Source organism: Ursus americanus, chromosome 12 (assembly GCF_024610735.1).
Source record: "Ursus americanus isolate L20-20 chromosome 12, mUrsAme1.1.p, whole genome shotgun sequence".
Lineage (NCBI taxonomy): Eukaryota > Metazoa > Chordata > Mammalia > Carnivora > Ursidae > Ursus > Ursus americanus.
In genome coordinates, this window is record NC_142138.1 from 3,530,126 (window position 1) to 3,544,491 (window position 14,366).

The following is a 14,366-nucleotide window of genomic DNA, read 5'->3' on the forward strand; positions in this document are numbered from 1 at the left end:
ACCAGCCCAAACTGGTTCTCCTTCCTGCCAAAGAAACTCTGAGTGCCGGAGTGGAGAAGTCAGCCCCCCTCCTCCTGGGAGTGTTGGCAGCTGACAACGCTCAGCACCAGGCAGGAGAGTAGAGTGTGTGGCGAATGAGACACAGGATGGGGCTGCTGGCTGCCTCCCCAGCCTCTGCCTCTGGGTAAACGGGCCGCGATGCTGTTGGTGACTGTCACTGACAGTCTTCTGACAAGATTATAAATCACCAGCACATGTTCATGGTCAGGCCCCATATGTTTGTTTGTAGTTAAGCAAGTAAACTTCCAAGAGCTGTAAGCAGCCTCCTGTAGACACTACTCTGTGTGCTCTGCTGATCCGTGGGGTCCCTTCACTGGCCCCTTCGCCAGCTGCCCCTCGTCCCCCACTGTGCAGGAAGGGCTGCAGTCCCTTCGCCTTTCCATACATCTGCCTTGTATGAAGTGAGCATCCATGGCGCGTGGCTCGGTTCTGGGCTGACCCGGAAGCACTAGGCCCTGGCTTCACAGCGCTCTTGGTGGCGGCCACCGGGGGCGGCAGGATGGCGCTGTGAGAGCGCTGGCTCTCCAGCCTGTGAAGAGGCAGAGCCAGGAATGGTTCCATGGCTCAGGGTGGACGAGGGCCACAGTGGGCAGCGCAGAGTCTCTCCTGAGGTCATCTCTCACCAGGCTGGCAGTTTCCAAGCACAGTCCTAGGCTGCCATTACCTGAATGGCGCTGGAATGCAGGATCCAGTCAATTCTTTTCAGCATTTATGGACTGGTTTGAGGCTCTGGGTGGGCCGAGATGCCTCAGATATGTTCACTGGAGTTCACAGTAGTGGAGATACTATTACTGGATGACACCAGTACTCCATGGTGAGAAAATAGTGCTGTAGGGCCAGAGACACAGGACATCTTCTCCTCAGTGGTCCAGAGTGGGGGCAGAGGGAGAACAGGCCAGACAGACCTACTTGAAAGCTAATTTCTAGAAGAATAAGTAACAATGGTCAGGTGAAGAAGACTCTTTTTTCTGATACTGGTAGGCTAGGAAATTTGGATCAATCCCCTTTCTGGAGGGATTGAGGTTAAGTTGTTTTTACTCACAACACTTCTGATACCAAATGGGGGGAGGGAGGTTTCCGCACCAAGCAATTGTCCACTTGTCCACAGACATCAGTTGGGTACCCTACAATTCAATTCAATTCTGACACTAACTACCCAGAGTTAGCCTCAGACTCCACAGGCTTAAGGGCTCAGCACCTCAAGACTGCCCTTACTTCAAATGCCAGTCATAAGTATTACGTCCCCTTGTTATTCATACTTCTGTCCAACTTGGCTACAAAGCCAGGGCGTTCATGCAACCCTTCTTCCCTTTCAGATTCAACCATTTGCTAGAACAACTCACAAAACTCAGGAAAGCATTTTGCTTACTATTAACAGTTTAGTATAAAGGATACAGATCAGGAACAGGAAAATGGAAGAGATGTGTAGGGCAAGGTATGGATTGGGGAACTGCTTCGGGCACAGCACCCTCCCACACTTCAATGCGTTCACCAATCCAGAAGTTCTCTGAACCTATCACTTCAGAGTTTTTATGGAAGTTTCACTATGTAGGCATTGTTATCGGTGACTGATGAGCAAATCATTGGCTATTGGCTACTGTACAACCACCTGCGTGGTCCAGGAAACCTCAAGTCTTGAACTCAGACAAAAGTGGTTCAGAATTGTTAGTGCCCAGGTAGCTGAAAGGAAGAAAGGAAAATGCTCTTTGGAAGAAAGTATCTGCATCCTAGCTCTGAAGTTTTTTCCTACAATAAATTTTGCAAATATAAGACCAACCCAGGGACACCTGGGTGGCTCAGACAGTTGAGTGTCTGCCTTTGGCTCAGGTCATGATCCCAGGGTCCTGGGATCGAGTCCCACATCGGGTTCCTTGCTCAGCGGGGAGCCTGCTTCTCCCTCTGCCTGCTGCTCCCCCTGTTCGTGCTCTCTTTCCCTCTCTCTGACAAATAAATAAATCTATAAAAACAAAACCAAAAAAAAGACCAACCCAAAGAGTAAGACAGCTGTGCACACAAAGAAGTCACTAGAAGTGACTAGTAGACTGGGAAATGACTCTCAGAGACTTCAACCTATCAAAAACTAAGTTTAGGGACACCTCGGTGGCTCAGTCGGTTAAACATCTGCCTTCAGCTCAGATCATGATCCCAGGGTCCTGGGATTGAGCCCTGTGTCAGGCTCCCTGCTCAGTGGGGAGTCTGCTTCTCCCTCTCCCTCTGCAGCTACCCTGCTTGTGCTCTCTCTCTCAAATAATTTTTTAAAAATAATAATAATAAAAAGAAAAGAAAAATCAGCAAGTATATAGAACTCAACAGCGTCAACCAGCAGGGTATAATTGACATTAATAGAACACAATTCTACATTTCCAGAAAACTGAAGGGGCGGGAATAATTCCTAATTGATTTTATAAGGCTAGTATTACCCTAATACCAAAACCAGACAGTGGCAGTATAAGAAAATTACAGATCAATATCCTTCATCAATATAGATGCAAAAATCCTTAACAAAAGATTAGCAATTAGGATTCAGCAATATATAAAAAGAATCATACATCATGACAAATTGGGGTTCATTCCCGGAATGCAAGGCTGGTTCAATATCCAAAAAAAACAATCAGTTTAATCTACCAAATTAACAGGCTAAAGATGAAAAATCGCATGATTATATCAATCAGTGCAGAAAATGCATTTGACAAAGTTAGTACTCATTGATAATAAAAACCCTCAGGAAAATAGGACTAGAGAGGAACTTCCCCCACTTGATTTTAAAAAAGCATCTACCAAAAGTCTACAGCTAACATTATACTTAATAGTGAAACACTGAATGCTTTGCCCCTAAGTTCAGGAACAAAGCAAGCATATCTACTGAAGGATTACTACTTGTCAAAGAAAAATGATCCTAGGAGACAATTCTCTATAGGTCTGTCACATTTCTGTGTGTCTTTTAAGTGAAATACCAACTGCTCTTTGTCCCAGACTATCTTTCAAGGATGTTGATGAGCAAACAGCTTTGGAAAATAAAGATATTTCCCCCTTTAGAGCAAAAGGCAGGCATGCTTACTGACTGTAACATTCAGGTTCTCTGAGATAAGCGTTTCTCATTGTAGGGCACACAATTGCACAAGCAGGCATCCATGTGTGTTACCCCCATAGGGCTTGGGGGCAAAGGGATTTGATGCAAAAAGAGAAAAGTCACATAATCAATATGAAGAATATTTAAAAAAGACATCACTAAAGATGCTACACTCATTAAAATGATAAAAAAGATGATATAATGAACTTTTTTCAATGTTTGCAAATGTAGGTGAAAACTGCTTAAAATTATAACCTACCAAAATGGACTTGTGAAGAAAGAGAAAACAAACAGTTCTCTAACCATTAAAGAAAATGAATCAGTATTTTTTTTCATAAAATCAGCTTTAGAGAATTATATCAAACATTCAAGATAAAATTCTCGTATTCACAAACTTCTCAAGATTAGAAAAAGAGAATACAAACCCCAACTCATTTTCTAAGGTTAGCCTAATCTTTTTTTAAGGTTAGCCTAATCTTAATATAAAAATCCATCGATGATAGCATGCAAAAGAGAAATTACACACCAATCTTACTCATGAACATAGCTGCGTAAACTCTACACAAAATACTAGCAAATTGAATCTAGCAACATATGCCAGGGATAATACATCATCTAGGAATGCACATATATATTTTATAGTATTCATTATTTTTAAGATTTTATTTATTTGTCAGAGAGAGAGAGCATAAGCAGGGGGAGCGGCAGGCAGAGGGAGAAGCAGGCTCCCCGCTGAGCAAGGAGCCCGATGTGGGACTCGATCCCAGGACCCTGGGATCATGACCTGAGCCGAAGGCAGATGCTTAACCGACTGAGCCACCCAGGTGTCCCGCACATATATCATCTTAATAGGAAAAACGTTTGAAAAAATTTAATATCTGTCCAATAAGAGAGATCTACAAAAAACTATAGCAATGCCACACCTAATAGATGAAACATTGGAAACTTTTCCTTTGGGCTCAGAAATAAGGCAAACTTGCAAACATTCCTCTGCATGGAAATCTTTAGTAAAAGGCGAGACCCAGATCTGAGGAGAAACCAGAGTATACTTAGCTATGTTTGCGACTCTTTCCATAACCGCAGTTCTCCAAGACTGGTGTCTATTCCTATGCAACAGTCACCCTGCTAGGAAAATTTGTGAAACGGGTTTTTGGAAAAGACATAAGTTGATCCAAGGAAACAGGGAAATGTGCAGTTTTAAAGGGAAATGTAGTACCAAGGGTGGCACCCATGGATATGCAAATGAGCCCTCTGGGTGACGGTAGGGTTGGCCAACAGTAGTGCTGGGTCCACAACCTGGCCCACCCACTGCTCCGGGTGGGAGGGGACACAAAACATTTTCTAAGGCGCTCCTGGGTGGCTCAGCTGGTTAAGCATGGGACTCTTGGTTTCCCTCAGATCACGATCTCCTGGGTTGTGGGATCCAGCTGCCTCAGGTTCCTGACCCAGTCTGCTTGAAAGATGCTCTCACTCTGGCCCTTCCCCCATTTATGTGTGCACTCTAAACAAGTATACAAAAAAAAACAAAACAAAAACAACTCCCACAATAGAATGATGTTTACTGATTTAAAAAAAATAACAACAATAAGGCATTTTTTAAAGTGTTGCACAATTCTAGGGGGTCTTAGGATCCCAAACAGCATTGTTGTCTCACAGTTGAATCGAATCTGTTAAGGTTTTAATGAGTGAAGAACCTATCTTTGACACAGACAATGCCTAGCCTTATCTAAGTAAGGTCTCCAAAAATTGCACTACCGATTCTCTAGCATTTCACCCCACAAAAACCCTTGGCGCCTACACCAAAGACCCAACTAAAACAGAGAGAAACAATATGTACATTGTGCCTGTGCCCATCGTCCCGGATACTGGCTGATCCCCCTACGCTTTTGGTGCCTTTGCACCTAACCCCAAACGCTTTTCTTCCACGGCAGATAATTCTCTCAAGCTTATCCTTACTGGGCAAAACTTTCCAGACAAGGTATATAAAAGGTTAATTTTCATTATTCGAAGAGATATTACTGGTAATAGTTCCCATGTGTCTATATGAGTTCTGGTATGTAAATGAGCTAGTCAGGGAACCCCGCTTCCCGGAAGTCTCGGCTCCCGTAGGAGTAAGTGGAGAGATGGGCTGCATCTGACTGCTGCTCTGGGGAGCATGGTTCTGTCTCTGACATAGCAAATACGTGTGTGTTTAAAATAACACTTACCCCAGTGTTCCATCACATGACCAACTCACCCCGCCCCCTTCCAGCTCTGCCTCTCTCTGACTCCTCTCTTTTTGCAAAGATATTCCGTTTTCTCCGTCTTCCCAGGCACCCCCACTGCCTGACCCTTTTTGTAATACCATACTGTGCCCCTGGCATGACAGGTGTTCTGGGCAGATTTGCCCAAAGGCTGAGTGAATGCATGGAAAGTATCTCTAGGAAAACCCCCTCAATAAATTCTAGTTCCCCCTTCCTTCACTAACCAAGTCTTTCCTTTTGCTTCCACCCCTTCCTGGCTGTGGTCCTTTAGCCAATAATGCTTTATCTCTGTTCCTCATTCCCTCAAAAATGAAATGGGCTAACAGTCACAGTGTCATTGCAAAGCAAACCTCTTTTGGTTATGGTGAACTTTGATGGGATACTGTGTGGAAAGCCTAGGGCTCCATAAATGGTTTGTCAGAAACTACCACAGTCTCCTTCACTTCCACCCTTCTCACTTTCTGCCACACATTCTCCACCCACTCGCTCTGTCCCCCTCTAACCCCCTGTCTGTGCCCATCCTTTCTCCCTTTGAAGACCTAGCCCCTCCTACCTCGGTGACATCCGGATTCCCGGATTCCTCCGAGCCTAAAGTGGCCCCACCTCGGTGGGGCCCCAGCTCTGACAGCCTCTAAGCCTCCTTGATGGGTGGGCTCACCATTCAACCTTTCCTCCTCCGTCTATGGCTAGTTATGCAAGGGGTGAGCGTGGGGGGATGAGGCTCGGCCCTCTCCTCCTCCTCTTTAGCCACAGATCCAGGGCGGCAGGACTGAGGTGTTGCCTGCCCAGCTTCCCCCACACACGGCTTGCACGGTGCTGGCCAGTAAAAGGTGCAGGAAGGGAATGGGGGTAAGGGAAGAGACTTGGTTCAAGGGGGTCTTTGCTTGCTTGGTGGGGATGGGGGTTTTGGAGCGTCAGGCCTCCCCAGCGCCTCTGCCCTTCCCCAGCCATCGAGCTTATCAAGGACCTGGTCAACTACGACGTGTGCCAGGCGCTGCTCAAGGGCCTTGTGGAGCTGCTGATACCGTCCTTCAAGGAGACCAGCAAACTGCAGCCCAAAATCTTCAACGGTAGGGTGCCGCTCGGACTGAGGCTGCGAGGCGGGGGTGCTGGGCTTGGGAAGCGGGGCCTGTCGCCTCACGGCCGCCCTCTCCGCCAGACTCCTTGGTTCCCCAGCTCACCGCCCACCTGCCAGTGTTCTTGCAGCAGGCCGCGGCGGCCAAGGCCATCGGGTAAGGGGGCAAGCGGGCACGGGGAATGGGGGATGCCGCAAGCCAGGCCGGCGCTGCCCGCGGGTCCCGGGGCGGGGGGGGGGGGCTCGGGCCGCGGGGCGCCGGAGGGTCCCAAGGGTCGCAGCCGCCCGAATGCCCGGCCCAGGGTCCTGGCGCGCAGCAACATAAGCATCGCGGAGAAGATGCTGCACCTGCGCGTGGTGCACAGCCTGTTGGCCGCCATGGGCAACTCGGACCACAGCAACAGCCAGCGGCAGGCCAGCCTCACGCTGGAGGTGAGCGGCGGGGTGGCGCGGGGCGGCGCGGCGGGGCCCGGGCGAGGGCACCGCAGTCACCCCGCCGTCCCGCCCCGCCGCCGCCGCCGCAGTACTTCGTGCAGGTGTTCCCGGTGGTGGAGGAGCACGTGCGCAGGTCCATGGGAGAGGAGCTCTACCAGCTCTTCCTCGTGAGTGCCCCGCCCCGCCCCCAAGAGCCGCGACCCCGACCGACCGGGCCGCCTCCACGGCGTCCCTCCCCCGGGACACACCCCCTACACACGCTGGGCCGGGGGGCCGGCTGCTGGAGGGACCGCCGGGGCTCGGGCTCCTCCCCACCCCCCGGCGTCCTTCCGGTCCCTTCCCTGCGCTTCCGGTCAGCCCCGTGCCCACCCCCAAGTCCAGACTGCCCTGGCAGCCTCCGCCAGGCTCCCCTTGCTCCCGTCCTCAGAGCAATGCCGGGGACTTGTACATGAAAATAGATAGCGTTCAGGCGGACATCCTGGCGGCCAACAAGGTCAATGTTTCCAAAGGTGAGTGGGGAGGGAGGGGACTTGGGCCAGAGGCGCAGCGGGCACCCAGACTCAGGCTCGCCTCCCCCGCCTCCAGCATTACACCTCAGGGGCGGCCCCCACAGCAACACGAGCTTTTACCTTGACGCTCATGACCACCAGCTGGCTTACGTCACCTACTTCCAGAAGGAGGATATGGAGGGAACGGAGTAACAGAGCCTCTGAGGCAATCCAGAAAGGCCCGGGCTGTGTTTCAGGAAGCCTGGCAGAAGGATCCTGGGGTCACGCTCGCGGTGACTCCACTGGCCCCAGGTGGGAGGCTGAGGGTTGGGCCTGCCAGTAGGGGAGAGGGAGAGCGCTGGCTGGCAAGAATTCAATAAATAGTCTTGCTATCTGTCTGTTCTCCCTGTAGGGGGGAGGGGGGATTAAATGAGAGCTTTGCTGATCCTCTGCTCATCCACGAAAAAAGCTGGTTCGGAGGGAAGGAACATCAGCATCCTGGAAGATTTAAGGGCATAGCCTGAGGAGAGACCCTCACCTCTGCTCCCTACTGCCCCCTACACTCTCTCCTCCAGGAGACCACGCTCACCTGCTTTTTCTCCTACCCCTGGTTGCTTCCTCTCATTCTCTTTCGCTGATTCATCCTCTCAACCCAGCTTCTTTCAAATTGGAGTGACCTTGAGCCTCTATCGACTTTTTCACCCTGCTAATCTCATCCCGTGTAAGAACTTTAAATGCCATTTATATGTCATTGACTCCATTTCTATTTCCAGTTAAATATTTCCATCTCTTTGTTTCCAAAACTGGACTCCAGATCCTGTGCCACCTTCCCCAACTCAACTGACGGCAACTCATCCTTTCTGCCACTTCGAACAAAATAGTGTTCTCCTTAACGTGTCTCTTCAATATCTGTATCCATTCTGTCTGTTGACCCTACCTTCCAGATATATCCAGAATCCAGCCATATCTCATATCCAGCCATATCTCACTACCTCTGTTGCTAATACCCTAATCTGAGCCACCATTGTTCTTCCTACTTTGTTTTCCCACCATCGTTTAGACGACTCTAGAGGCTTTTCTACCCCATTCTCTTTTCAATACAGCAGCCAGGATAGTCTTTTATTTTATTTTATTTTATTTTTTAAGATTTTATTTATTTGAGAATGAGAGAGCACAAGCAAGGGGAGATAGAAGGAGAGGGAGAAGCAGGCTCCCGCAGAGCAGGGAGCCTGATGTGGGGCTCGATCCCAGGACACTGGGATCATAACCTGAGCTGAAGACAGACGCCCAACTGACTGAGCCACCCAGGCACCCCCAGGGTAGTTCTTTTAAACTTAGATTCTGTCACTGCTCAAAACCTTGCAGGGATCTCCATTTCAGGAACAGTAAAGCTAAAGCCCTTCCTGTGGCCTGCAGGGAGGACCGTAGGCAATCTTGTCTCCTACTTCTCTCCTTCACTGAATAGCATAGCTATATGGTTCTTAGAACCTTTCACCTCAGCTATATAGCTACATGGTGAACTCCCTCACCTCCTTGCAACTCTATGCAAAAGTCACCTTCTCAATGAGGGCTGCTTACATTACCATTCCTATACTCTGGTCCCCAAGTCCCTTATGCAGCTACTTTTTTCCCACAACAGTTATTACCTTATTTATTTGTGTATGGGCTCTCTCTCCACCTGTGTATATGCTGAACTAGGTCAGGGGTATGTTTGTTCTTTACCAATACATCCCAAACACTGAGAACAATGCCTGGCATGCACGTGTTAATAACTGAGGTATAGTGAGGAAATTGTCCATCAAATCAGAGGAAATGAAGTCAGATAGCAGTAATTCTCCAGGTGGCCACAAGAGGGCATCGCCGGCCCTGATAGTGTTAATCTAAGGCAGCCCAGCCTTTCCCTCAGACTGAGCTTTGAGAGAAAAGTTAACAAAATATAGTTATGCTTTCTATAAAGGTAAATGGGTTTTCTGTTTTAAAGAAGTGTCTGTTTTTAATCTTCAGATAGTCTTTGTTTTGTAGAATGATGGTAAAAAGGTAGCCCAGAAATTTTTTGGAAATTTTAATAATTGGAAAATCCAAAAATCTGGAAGCCACTGGTCTAAGGTGACCATAGTTCAATAAAAACAGTAGAACTTTTAAAATTGAATCTTATGTATAATATAAATATGTAACTCATACACATTACATGGAATTTATTAATATATATTTCCCCCACTTTTTATAAGTTCAAAGCTACAAAAAAGTTGAAAGAAAAATACAGTGAATAAGGCGCCTGGGTGGCTCAGATGGTTGGACATCTGCCTTCGGCTCCAGTCATGATCTCGGAGTCCTGGAATTGAGTCCCGCATCGGGCTCCCTGCTCCTCGGGGAGCCTACTTCTCCCTCTGCCTCTGCCTGTCTCTCTGGGTCTCTCATGAATAAATAAAATCTTGAAAGAAAGAAAGAAAGAGAGAGAGAAAGAAAGAAAGAAAGAAAGAAAGAAAGAAAGAAAGAAAGAAAGAAAAGAAAGAAAGAAAGAAAGAAAGAAAGAAAGAAAGAAAGAAAGAAAGAAAAAGGAAGAAAGAAAGATACAGTGAATACCTGTATACCTGTCACTCCTGGACACATTTGCTTTCTCTCTCTCTGTGTTTACTGAGCCACTGGAAAGTTTCACTTACTGGGGCGCATGGCTGGCTCAGTCAATAGAGCGTGCAACTCTTGATCTCATGGTCCTGAGTTCAAGTTCCACATTCAGGGTAGAGATTACTTTTTAAAAAATGAAGTTTCAGTATCGTGACATTTCACCACTAAATACTTCACATTATGTTTCTACTAAGAATAAGGACATTCTCCTACATAATTACAATATCATTATTTTGGTGGTCTGAGTAATGGTCCCCAAGTGTGTCCACATCCTATGCCTGGAACCTGTGAGTATGTTACTTTACATGATAAAAATAATATTGTGGGCGTGATTAAATTAAGGGTCTTGAGATGGGAAGATTATTCTGGATTAGCCAGGTAGACCCTGGATAGTCACAAGAGCCCTTATAATTATAGAGGGAGGCAGGAGGATCCAGAGTTAGAACTGGAGATGACAGGACAGAAGCAAGAGAGGTGGAGTGATGTGAAGGGGTCATATACAGGCAGCTTCTAGAAGCTGAAAGAGGCAAGGAAACAGTCTCCTGTAAAGTCTGTAGGAGGAAGGCATCCCTGCCAACACCTTGATTTTAGACTGCTGACCTCCAGAACTGTAAGAGAATAAATTTGTGTTAAATCACAAAGTTTATAGTTACTTGTACAGCAACAAGAAAACCTATACATTTATTAATATCTAAAATAGAGTGCATACTAAAATTTCCACAACTGTCCCCAAAATGTAACTTCTGTTTTCTTTTCCCTTAGAAGAAAAAAAAAAAGGTTTATTTTGGGGGCGCCTGGGTGGCTCAGTCGTTAAGTGGCTACCTATGGCTCAGGTCATGATCCCAGGGTCCTTGGGGCGTCCTGGGATCCAGCCCCGGGTCAGTCTTCCTGCTCAGCGGGGAATCTGCTTCTCCCTCCAGCTCCCCCTACTTCTGTTCCCTTTTTTGCTGTCTCTGTTAAATAAATAAAAACTTTTAAAAACTATAAAATAAAAGTTTTGTTTATTTTAGAGAACGTGCATGAATGGGGGAGGGGCAGAGAAGCAGACGCCCCACTGAGCACAGAGCCAGATAGGGGGCTCCGTCCCAGGATCCTGAGATCAGGACCTGAACAGAAATCGAGAATCGGGGGTGCCCGGGTGGCTCAGTCGTTAAGCGTCTGCCTTTGGCTCAGGGCATGATCCCAGGGTCCTGGGATCGAGTCCCACATCAGGCTCCTCTGCTGGGAGCCTGCTTCTTCCTCTCCCACTCCCCCTGCTTGTGTTCCCTCTCTCGCTGCCTGTCTCTCTGTCAAATAGATAAATAAAATCTTAAAAAAAAAAAAAGATTTTATTTATTTGAGAAAGAAAAAGAGGGAGAGCACAAACAGGAGGAGCAGCAGAGGGAGAGGGAGAAGCGGGCTTCCCTACGAGCAGGAGCGGGATGCGGGGCTCGATCCCAGGAGTCCAGGATCATGACCTCAGATGAAAGCAGACGCTTAATCAACCAACTGAGCCACCCAGGTGCCCCAAATAAAATCTTTTTTAAAAAGAAAAGGGAAGAAAAGCAGAAGTTAAAAGTTTTATTCAAGGGTGGCTCAGTCGTTAAGCGTCTGCCTTAGGCTCAGGTCATGATCCCAGGTCCCTGGGATCGAGCCCCCCATCAGGCTCCCTGCTCAGCCGGAAGCCTGCTTCTCCCTCTCCCACCCCCGCTCGTGTTCCCTCTCTCGCTGTCTCTGTCAAATAAAATCTTTTTTAAAAAAATGTCTGAATTAAAAAAAGTTTTATTCAAGACCTCAACAAAAACAGGTTACCGAATATTCTATTGGTAGCAAACATCTGTTGGGCAACTGCTCTGTGCCCCATGCCACGCACAGGAGACAGTTCAAGTTAATGCTTGGTGGTCTCCAACCTGTGAACATAGCAAATGCAAAGCCTTGGGGATGAAGTGTATCAGCCACCTCTGCTAATGTACTTGAATTTCCTGTAACGGTGCCATTGTTAGAGGGTAAGGCTGAGTGGGCACACACACCCCCGCAACACAAGATGGTTCCTTCCTTTTCCGTACCCCAGGGTGAGAGCTTTCATCCCCTCCCTCCTTCGGCGGTCAGCATCGCCTCTCCAACATAAACTCACTCCACAGCGGAACAATCCAAGCCACGCCTGAGACATTTTTCTAAAGATTAGTAAAGAGAGATGTAACGCAATCCACCATGAGCGACCTCGTACCTAGAAGTACAAATAGACCCTTTGAGCAGTAGGTAGACCCATACACCCAATTCGTTCTTCGAGTTACCTAGTCAACAAATCGGCATCGTTGCAGGCGCTGGGCAAGTCAGGCGAAAGTGGCAGTTTACTTAAAATGCGCATGGGACAGATCTGCACTGTAGCGGGGATGTGTGAGAAAAACCCCGTAAGAAAAGTAGAGATTCTAGAGTAAAACCACGCGGAACTGGGTTACAGAAGTGCAAGAGCACCTCGCTCTGGAGGTTCCACACCACTTTGGACCACTGGCCTCTGACGTAATCCAAAAGCAGAGACAAGTGGTGGTGAAACACGAAAAATATTTACTTCACCGAGTCCACCACAAAAAAACTTCTGTAACCAAGCGTGGTGAGTAGTTAAAATCAGCCACAGAGATTGAATAAACCCTTCTGGGCTTACAGCCAATTACACGCGAAGAGTTGAGCTGGGAGTTCTCACCAGTCAAGCCGTAAATAAAATAAACAATTTACATAGTATAACAAAATCTAAAATGGCAGTATCACCTAAAAACACTTGTACGAAAGTTCTTTACCGATAAGCTCCCGAAAAAAAGACACGTATACCCCACTTTGTACGTACAAAACTACACTTCTAACACATATTAAGTCTATTTTTTCCACGCACCATAGTAAGCCCTGCATACGCAAGGCCTCAAAAAATTGGGTAAACACTCAGAATTGTTCCTCTCCACGGAAATCTTTAGTAAAAGGCGAAAGATTTATACGATCTGAAGAGAAACCAGAGTATACTGCCGGTAACACTCACACAGCTCTCGGGTAACTGTCACTCCTAGATCAGCAATGGTAGTTTCTTATCCAAAAGAGACAGTTACTTCTGCCTTTATCTCAGTCAATTCTGTGAAGGCATTCTCATTTCTGGGGGAAAAAACTTGAAAGAAAAAGAAAAATCTTGCCGTTTTAAAATAAGAACTACCCCCGGGTGCAATGCATTGTGGGTATGTAAATGAAGCTTGGTCACCAGCCTCCGGTTGCCGGAAATTCCTTAGTTCGCTTTCCTGCTAGGCCTAGAGCCACCACCAGGGAGCAGGGCAGAAGCCAGATTGGCAGGGAAATAGATGCCTGGTCCAGAGTCTCACTTTTTTTTTGTTTTGTTTTCATTTTGTTTTATAATTGACACTCCAAGGTAAAATTTAGCTTGACTTAAAAATTAAAATTGAACTCTAAGTCCTAAAAATAATTGTCTTCATGCATTCATTCAACAAAAATGTATTGAACCCTGTGTCAAACCCTGCGCTGGGTCTTAGGAATGTGTGGTGAGCAGTGATAACAGAATGTTCAGTGACACATGGGCCAAGCATGTAAGGATTCATCAAAGTAGGGTGGTGAGGTCATTCAGGGCAGCACCATAAGCAGTATGAGCCGGAGTAGTGAAAGGGCAAGTGGCTAAGTAGCAAGGACCAGATTTTCATGGGCCTTCAATGCCAACCAAAGAGCTTCGACCTACCTTGAGGGCAACGGGGAGCAACTGAAACTCTTTAAAGGACAATATGATCAGATTCGTGGTTTGAAGCAGCGTCAGCATCACCTAGTGTTATTGGTGTTATGAGTTGAATTGTGCCTCCCCAAATTCATTTGTTGAAGTCTTCATTCCCACTGTCTCAGAAGGTGACTTTATTTGGAAAGAGGGTCATTCCAGGTGTAATTAGTTGAGTTGAGGCTTCCAGAACTGTGAGACAATGTATTTCTGTGGTTTAAGCCACCCAGTCTGTGCTGTTTAGTTATGGAACTCTAGAAAATACACCTGGGTACTTGTTAGAAATCCAAATGATCAGCCCCCACCCCAGGCCTACGGAGTCAGAACCTAGGGGTGGGACCCCAGTGTCTGGGTTAACAATCCTCGCGTGATTCTGATGCAGGCTAAATTGAGAAGCACTGAACACCCACTCCAGCTCAAGTTTGGGGATTATAGCTAGCAGGAAATTGGGAGACAGATTAGGACACGAAGCAGTAAAGCCAGAGAGAAATAAGTGATGGCCCAAACTGCCCAAGGAACCAATGCAAGGTGAGGAGAGGCAAACCACTCAGAGAGATCCCTAAAGAACAGTGGCAGGGGCGCCTGGGTGGTTCAGTCGCTTCAGCGTCTGACTTCGGTTCAGGTCATGATCCCA

The 14,366-nt window shown here is 47.2% G+C and overlaps 1 protein-coding gene and 1 non-coding gene across 2 annotated transcripts in view; one reads left to right on the plus strand and one right to left on the minus strand.

Moving 5' to 3' along the window:
• The window catches only part of ARMH1 (armadillo like helical domain containing 1), a 34,579-nt gene extending 26,875 nt beyond the window's left edge, over positions 1-7,704 (plus strand). The window contains exons 6-11 of the mRNA XM_087865828.1: positions 6,321-6,443; positions 6,533-6,605; positions 6,751-6,880; positions 6,973-7,050; positions 7,311-7,392; positions 7,469-7,704. Coding sequence (XP_087721954.1) covers positions 6,321-6,443; positions 6,533-6,605; positions 6,751-6,880; positions 6,973-7,050; positions 7,311-7,392; positions 7,469-7,584 — 602 coding nt within the window. The 3' untranslated portion in view covers positions 7,585-7,704. The remainder of the gene's footprint in view (positions 1-6,320; positions 6,444-6,532; positions 6,606-6,750; positions 6,881-6,972; positions 7,051-7,310; positions 7,393-7,468) is intronic.
• Positions 7,705-12,869: 5,165 nt separating this feature from the next.
• On the minus strand, positions 12,870-12,985 carry LOC123793849 (U5 spliceosomal RNA). Its single transcript, XR_006780089.1, has one exon. It is a non-coding gene; the product is annotated as a U5 spliceosomal RNA (small nuclear RNA).
• Between the last annotated feature and the right edge of the window lie 1,381 nt (positions 12,986-14,366).